Below are 8945 nucleotides of genomic sequence, written 5' to 3' on the forward strand. Positions count from 1 at the left end.
ATACTTTTTACTTTTACTCAAGTAAATATTTGGGTGACTACTCCTTACTTTTACTTGAGTAATAAATCTCTAAAGTAACAGTACTCTTACTTGAGTACAATTTCTGGCTACTCTACCCACCTTTGCGACAAAGCATCCTCGACGCGTTCCGACTTCTACAAAGCAAAGGACTATCTGCTGCCGCCTACTGATATGGAGTTTTACATGGTTACCCTGCCGAGCTCTATACAGCACAGACACTAGACCAGGGGTCGGCAACCCGCGGCTCCGGAGCCGCATGCGGCTCTTTGATCACTCTGATGCGGCTCAGCAGCTTACTTGCCGACCCCCCCGATTTTCCCGGGAGACTTCCGGATTTCAGTGCCTCAAGCAGATAACTCTCGGGATTAATATTCTCCGAATTTCACCCTTACAATAATAATAAGGGCGTATCATGATGGTACAGCATTTACCACCCTCTACAATTTGTATTAACAGCGTGCCAGCCCAATCTCTTGATATATGCAACTCCTACTTGCACACGCAAGTGACAGCAATGCATACTTGGTCAACAGCCACACAGGTTACACTGACGGTGACCATATAAAACAACTTTAACACTCTTACTAATAATGCGCCACACTTTGAAACAAAACCAAACAAGAATAACGAACACATTTCGGGAGAACATCTGCACCTTAACACAACATAAACACAACAGAACAAATACCCAGAATCCCATGCAGCCCTGACTCTTCCGGGCTACATAATACACCCCTCCTCTATGCGTCGGTTGAGGTGGGCGGGGTTTGGTAGCGGGGTGTATAATGTAGCCCGGAAGAGATAGGGCTGCATGGGATTCTGGGTATTTGTCCTGTTGTGTTTATGTTGTGTTACGGTGCAGATGTTCTCCCGAAATGTGTTTGTCATTCTTGTTTGGTGTGGGTTCACATTCACAGTGTGGCGCATTATTAGTAAGTGTTAAAGTTGTTTTTATACTGTCACCGTCAGTGTAACCTGTGTGGTTGTTGAACAAGTATGCCTTGCTGTCACCTACTTGAACAAGCAAAAGCTCCATTCAACATGTGGCTGAACAGGCACGCTGGTTGTAGTGGGCGCTATATGCTGTACCATCACGGCACGCATGACGCTGACAAGCGCTTTTCATTTAAAACCCGCGTGCCGCACCAGCTTAAAAATTCCATACAAAGGTGTGGGCAGCGTGTCTGAGACACCTGGTTTATACATAGCACAAAGCAAAAAAAAATCTTTGTATGCAGTGTTATTTCATTTAAAATTTCGAAAAAATTTTGCGGCTCCCATTGTTTTCTATAATTTGTGAAACTGGTCAAAATGGCTCTTTGACTGGTAAAGGTTGCCGACCCCTGCACTAGACAAAGGCATATTATTTGCAGATTATAATTATTGATTTGCAAATAATATTTTTTGGACCAATTAGGTGAAGTTGCATAATTTCCCACGGCACACCACACAATATCTAGTGTGCCGCGGCACAGTGGTTGAAAAACACTGCCCTAATGTATACTGTAAAGTGTGTAAGGGAATAGTTAGTGAAGGCCCGATGTCATCACTACCTTGTCCATGAGTTTCCAGCATTTCTCCACCATTTTCTTGTCGACCACAGCAGGCTGCGGGGGCTGCGGAGGCTGCTGGTGGGGCTGAAAGGCGTCCTTCATCAAGCCGATGAGACCCGCGCCCCTCCTCGGATTTCCGGCCATTAACTCTACTCGGTGACCGGGGGACGGTTAGTCCGGTTGACAGCCCCGGGATGAATGTTCAAACCTGACACCGCCTTCGGGCCCTGGTTAGCCCTACAAGCTGCTGGGGATCTAGCATGCACACACAAAAACTAGCATGCACACACAAAAAAAAAAAAAAAAAAGCAGAAGGAAGAGGAAGGCGCAGTGTTAGCTAGCTGTTAGCTAGCGAGCTAACAAGCTACATTGAGGGATGTTAAAAAAACAACAACCCTTTTTCGAGTCTTTGCGTCCTTTTCCTCAGCATTCGAGCTCGTCGCTCTGACGTGCCGTCTGCCGGTTTAACGACCACTTCTCCTTTCGAGTTAAAGCCAACCGAGCTAATAATAAAAGTGCCGCTCTCGACTAACAAACAGGTTGTGAGTGGTAGCAATTTTCCTCCTGACGTCAAGTCAGCGAGCAGACGCGGAGAGACGGGGTGGGGTAAACTAGGATATCCGGTCAACGCCTTCAAAATAAAGCAAAAATAAATGAACATATGGTTATGTGATGGTTGAAGTTTATCCAGAACATGTTAACCATACTTGCCAACCCTCCCGAATTTTCCGGGAGACTCCCGAAATTCAGCGACTCTCCCAAAAACCTCCCGGGACAAATATTCTCCCGAAAATCTCCCGATTTTCAGCTGGAGCTGGAGGCCACGCCCCCCAGGGTGACAAGAACTAAATCATCCAGACTAGAGATAAATTGTATTATTATGTTTATCTTACCTAAAAATAAATATATTTATTAATTTTTTTTAAAAAAAACTAAATACATTTTTACTATATTTTGCTAAAAACATCAAAATTAATTTTATTTTTATTTTTTCTGACTCCTTATTACATCCAGCCATAGAATTATACATTAAAATAAACATATTTGAAATAATTAATTTTAAATTATTATAATAATTCATTTAAAATGACCATATTTAATTATTAAAATAATTGCTTGTTTATCAACAACTTTAGCATTTTATTCATTACATTTTGAAGCTCTCAGAAGCCAAGTTATGTTATATTCCTTAATATTTATTTATGCAAGTTTGAAGTATCAATTATCCAAACACTGTTTTGGTTGCATATTTTCAGGATGTATATATATATATATATGCAGGCACGTGCACACATAGGGCCCTATGGGTGCTTGAGCCCCTGCCCTTTTTTGCCTCGTCTTAAAAAGTGCTCTCTGCCTGTGTGTGTGTGTGTGTGTGTTTTTTTTTCCGTTTTTTTCTTTAAATAACATTAATAAATTCCTGTCAGGGATGTAAAAGAACAGCGGTACAAAAACTCCACGTTTTCTTGTAATACCGGGTTGTTTGAGCCTGCCGCTTCCGCCAGAGAGGGAGAGAGAGGGCGAGTGAGTGAGTAAGTGAGAGGAGAGAGAGCCAACTGCGCCCCTGAGGAGACGTCACGTGACAGTGGAGCAACTTGAACCTGTGAGTTATGGTCTAGTCGCCGTCCACTTATTCAGCATCTAATATGAGTAATATTTCAGAAAAACGCTGTATTATTCTATTATTCAATGTGTCAGTTTCTGTTTTTGCCGGACGTCGGAGCACGGCGCATCAATTGAGCACGGCACATCAATTCCGCACAGAGCAGAGCAGATCGTGCGGGACAGGAAGTAGTGTACAAAATACAAAATAAAATACCAGGTTAATTTTCAAAATAAAATGCACTGTGTTTACGGCGGATCACATTTCTCTCACAGTAGAGGTTTAGATATAAAGTTTATTGTGACTTTGCTATTACTGTGTGGGTTAACAAAATAATAATAATAATAATAATAATAATGATAATAATAAGAAGAAGAAGAAGAATAATAATAATGATTATAATAATAATAATAGGTATTATTATTATTATTAATAATAATAATAATTTCAGCATTCTAGGGATATAAGATGTAGGTTATCTGTTAGGAATATTACCATCTGTATTTAAACTTGATTCATGTTGATTATGCCTGCAGCACAATGCCAAAAAAAGAAAGGATACAGAAAAGGAATGAGAAGGAGCGCCAGGAAGCAGCTAAGGGTAGCAGACCTCTTAATGCATGGCTAAAACCAAGTACTAGCATCATGGAAGCCCTGAATTTACATTGAGGAGCATATTTGGGTATGGGTGGCCTCCATCCTACAGCCCTCTACTGGCCCCTGGTCCATATTTTTGGCCCTGTATTGCGTTTCAGTTGTTTAGTCTGAGCATTAAGTGAGAAAGACCATAAGTTACAACTTGATGGTGTTTTCATCAAGTTAAGGGAAGAAGGACAGATTTTCTCATTGAAGTTTTTTTCCATTGGAGTATTTATTTTTGTATTTTTTTTTCAAAGTTCATGTTGCACTGTTCAATGTTCAATATTAAAGTGCTTATCTTTAACAATAAATAGCCAAATAATAAACCAGTGTTTTGTTGCTTTTCATGTCTTCCAAGCCTATGATAATGTGAATTAACTCATTATGACAATAATTTGTTGACACAAAAGAAATGGCAATCACTTTTACCTACAAAAGACACACAGCTAAGTAGTTAGCTTCCTATTAGCAAATTTAATTTTACATTAATTTCCATATTGTGTAAAGGACCAAAAAAAAATGTCCTGCCCTTTTCTGACTTTGAGCCCCTGCCCCTCTATAATCATGTGCACGTCCCTGTATATATGTATGAAATACTTGACTTGGTGAATTCTAGCTGTCAATATACTCCTCCCCTCTTAACCACGCCACGCCCCGCCCCACCCCCAACCCCCCACCTCCCGAAATCGGAGGTCTCAAGGTTGGCAAGTACGATGTTTACAGATTTTTACATATTTACCATGAATTGATTAACGTGGACCCCGACTTAAACAAGTGTAAAAACTTATTTGGGTGTTACCATTTAGTGGTCAATTGTACGGAATATGTACTTCACTGTGCAACCTACTTTTTTCAGTTTCAATCAATCAAAAATGTTTACAGCAGTGTTTTTCAACCTCTGTGCCGCGGCACACTAGTGTAACGTGAAATATTTCATTCATTTTTTCATTTATTTATTTATTTCATCCATCCATCCATCCATCCATCCATCTTCTTCCGCTTATCCGAGGTCGGGTCGCGGGGGCAGTAGCCGAAGCAGGGAACCCCAGACTTTCCTCTCCCCAGCCACTTCGTCCAGCTCTTCCCGGGGGACCCAGATGCGTTCCCAGGCCAGCCGGGAGACATAGTCTTCCCAACGTGTCCTGGGTCTTCCCCATGGCCTCCTACCGGTTGGACGTGCCCTAAACACCTCCCTAGGGAGGCGTTCGGGTGGCATCCTGACCAGATGCCCGAACCACCTCATCTGGCTCCTCTCGATGCGGAGGAGCAGCGGCTTTACACTGAGTTCCTCCCGGATGACAGAGCTTCTCACCCTATCTCAGCCGCTTGTACCCGTGATCTTGTCCTTTCGGTCATAACCCAAAGCTCATGACCATAGGTGAGGATGGGAACGGAGATCGACCGGTAAATTGAGAGCTTTGCCTTCCGGCTCAGCTCCTTCTTCACCACAACGGATCGATACAGCGTCCGCATTACTGAAGACGCCACACCGATCCGCCTGTCGATCTCACGATCCACTCTTCCCTCACTCGTGAACAAGACTCCTAGGTACTTGAACTTCTCCACTTGGGGCAGGGTCTCCACTTGGGGCAGGGTTTCCATATGAGTTGGGAAATTGTGTTAGATGTAAATATAAACGGAATACAATGATTTGCAAATCCTTTTCAACCCATATTCAATTGAATGCACTACAAAGACAAGATATTTGATGTTCAAACTCATAAACTTTATTTTTTTTTTGCAAATAATAATTAACTTAGAATTCAATGGCTGCAACACGTGCCAAAGTAGTTGGGAAAGGGCATGTTCACCACTGTGTTACATCACCTTTTCTTTTAACAACACTCAATAAACGATTGGGAACTGAGGAAACTAATTGTTGAAGCTTTGAAAGTGGAATTATTTCCCATTCTTGTTTTATGTAGAGCTTCAGTCGATCTACAGTCCGGGGTCTCCGCCGTCGTATTTTACGCTTCATAATGCGCCACACATTTTTGATGGGAGACAGGTCTGGACTGCAGGCGGGCCAGGAAAGTACCCGCACTCTTTTTTTACGAAGCCACGCTGTTGTAACACGTGCTGAATGTGGCTTGGCATTGTCTTGCTGAAATAAGCAGGGGCGTCCATGAAAAAGACGGCGCTTAGATGGCAGCATATGTTCCAAAACCTGTATGTACCTTTCAGCATTAATGGTGCCTTCACAGATGTGTAAGTTACCCATGCCTTGGGCACTAATGCACCCCCATACCATCACAGATGCTGGCTTTTGAACTTTGCGTCGATAACAGTCTGGATGGTTCGCTTCCCCTTTGGTCCGGATGACACGATGTCGAATATTTCCAAAAACAATTTGAAATGTGGACTCGTCAGACCACAGAACACTTTTCCACTTTGCATGAGTCCATCTTAGATTATCTCATGCCCAGAGAAGCCGGCGGCATTTCTGGATGTTGTTGATAAATGGCTTTCGCTTTGCATAGTAGAGCTTTAACTTGCACTTACAAATGTAGCGACAAACTGTATTAAGTGACAGTGGTTTTCTGAAGTGTTCCTGAGCCATGTGGTGATATCCTTTAGAGATTAATGTCGTTTTTGATACAGTGCCGTCTGAGGGATGGAAGGTCACGGTCATTCAATGTTGGTTTCCGGCTATGCCGCTTACGTGGAGTGATTTCTCCACATTCTCTGAACCTTTTGATGATATTATGGAGCGTAGATGTTGAAATCCCTACATTTCTTGCAATTGCACTTTGAGAAACTTTGTTCTTAAACTGTTTGACTATTTGCTCACGCAGTTGTGGACAAAGGGGTGTACCTCGCCCCATCCTTTCTTGTGAAAGACTGAGCATTTTTTGGGAAGCTGTTTTTATACCCAATCATGGCACCCACCTGTTCCCAATTAGCCTGCACACCTGTGGAACGTTCCAAATAAGTGTTTGATGAGCATTCCTCAACTTTATCAGTATTTATTGCCACCTTTCCCAACTTCTTTGTCACGTGTTGCTGCCATCAAATTCTAAAGTTAATGATTATTTGCAACAAAAAAAAAGTTTATGAGTTTGAACATCAAATATGTTGTCTTTGTAGCATATTCAATTGAATATGGCTTGAAAAGGATTTGCAAATCATTGTATTCCGTTTATATTTACATCTAACACAATTTCCCAACTCATATGGAAACAGGGTTTGTATAAATTAATATAGTGCAAAAGGTAATGTATAGTATGTAATGATAACATAATAACAATATCTATGCATGTAATGCATAGATATTGTTTGGAGTGCCGTGGGAAATGATGTAATTTCACCTTATCTTATTATGTGCTCAAACTGAAATACCACTATTTAATCAAACGCGGTGGTTCGCCTTCTCCAAGTTGGATATAAATCTTTACCATAAGCAAAACACATTAGTTAATTGTTTCACTTCATTATTGCAGGATAAAAGAGCAGCATGAGGTATTTGCAGAAAGAATGTTGCATTTACCAAAATAAGGTGCAGTATATTACCTCTACAAAATAAGGTGCAGACTGTTGCATATGTAAAATAAGGTGCAGAATGTTTGCATTTACAAAATAAGGTGCATATTTAAATAGATATATAACAGGAGCTATGCGTGAGATTACTGTACGGATAAATATATTGGACGTTTATAGATGTTATATTTTCTTTATAGTCCAGCGAGGTAATCCGTTTTTGGGAGTTGCAGGGGGAATTGAGGTATGTAGGAAGAAGTTCCTTAAGCGCAAAAATTATGACTAAAGTGGTGAAGCTGTATTTTCATTTGCACTTACATTTTATTGAGTTTATTTAGGAAATACATTTATCATTACTTATTAACTGTGTTTTTGAGTCCCTTCTTTGGCAGTACATTAGATTAGTAGATCAGTCTGACCCACGGCTCTTGAGCCGTATGCGGCTCTTTAGTGCCGCCCTAGTGGCTCCATGGAGCTTTTTTTTTTTAAATTGAAAATGGAAAAAGATGGGGGGAAAAATATTTTTTTTGTTTTAGTACGTTTTTTGTTTTAGGACAAACATGACACAAACCTTCCCAATTGTTAGAAAGCCCACTGTTTAATATGTTTGTGTGTGTGTGCTTCACTGATGAGAGTATTTGGTGAACATCGCTTTGTCCTACTAATTTTGGCGGTTCTTGAACTCACTATAGTGTGGACTGTGACTACAGTTTGTTTACAAGTAAAATATTCCACTCCTTCTTTGTCGTATTTTGTCCACCAAACGTTTTATGCTGTGCATGAATGCACAAAGGTGCGCTTTGTTGATGTTATTGACTTGTTGGAGTGCTAATCAGGCATATTATGTCAGTGCATGACTGCAAGCTAATCAATGCTAACATGCTATTTAGGCTAGCTGTATGTACACATTGCATCGTTATGCCTCGTTTGTAGGTATATTTGAGCTCATTTCATTTCCTTTACTTATGTCCTCTATTTTATTTATATTTGCATGTCTCGTGACACATTATCTGTATGTAATATTGGCTGCATTTTTGATGCGCCATGTTGTTCCAGACCACAGCAAACGTTACCCATCTTGAAAAGATTGTGATAAATCCATTAAAAGACAGCCTGCCCTTTCCTTTAACTTGGACAAACACATCTATACCTTTGGCCATTAAAAGCCAGTAATTTCCAGGAGTTATCTCACCCTCTGAGAAGTTTACTGTTTTCCAATGTTATGAAAATGTGTAGAATAAATATTAAATTTAAACATTTATGTCAACGAGGACTTGCTTCAGCCTGCGACACATAGTCATTTTGATAGTAGGCTATCATAGCTAATATAGACACATCATGTGTTGTCTTAATTATAAGACATGTATACAGCTTTGAATTTTTTGCAGCTCCATACAGATTTGTTTTTTGTATTTTTGGTCCGATATGGCTCTTTCAATGTTTTGGGTTGCCGAACCCCTGGCCTAAGGTTTTTGTGTTAAATAATCTTTATGATTACCACATGGATGAATATCATTTGACAAGGTTAGATATAATTATGACTAAAATCAAGAGTAAGATTACTAATTCAGTATTGATATTTGAGTGGGCCCCAGGCCCCGAGGTTAAACATTTCAGAACCCTGATGTAAAGTACACACTCAGTTATGGTTC

At 40.5% G+C, this 8945-nt stretch overlaps 1 protein-coding gene across 1 annotated transcript in view; it reads right to left on the reverse strand.

The window, feature by feature from the left end:
* LOC133607835 (E3 ubiquitin-protein ligase CBL-like) overlaps window positions 1–2165 on the reverse strand; it is a 39464-nt gene extending 37299 nt beyond the window's left edge. Inside the window, exon 1 of the mRNA XM_061962833.2 lies at window positions 1575–2165. Coding sequence (XP_061818817.2) covers window positions 1575–1718 — 144 coding nt within the window. The 5' untranslated portion in view covers window positions 1719–2165. The remainder of the gene's footprint in view (window positions 1–1574) is intronic.
* Between the last annotated feature and the right edge of the window lie 6780 nt (window positions 2166–8945).

Source organism: Nerophis lumbriciformis, linkage group LG09, assembly GCF_033978685.3.
Source record: "Nerophis lumbriciformis linkage group LG09, RoL_Nlum_v2.1, whole genome shotgun sequence".
Classification (NCBI taxonomy): Eukaryota; Metazoa; Chordata; class Actinopteri; order Syngnathiformes; family Syngnathidae; genus Nerophis; species Nerophis lumbriciformis.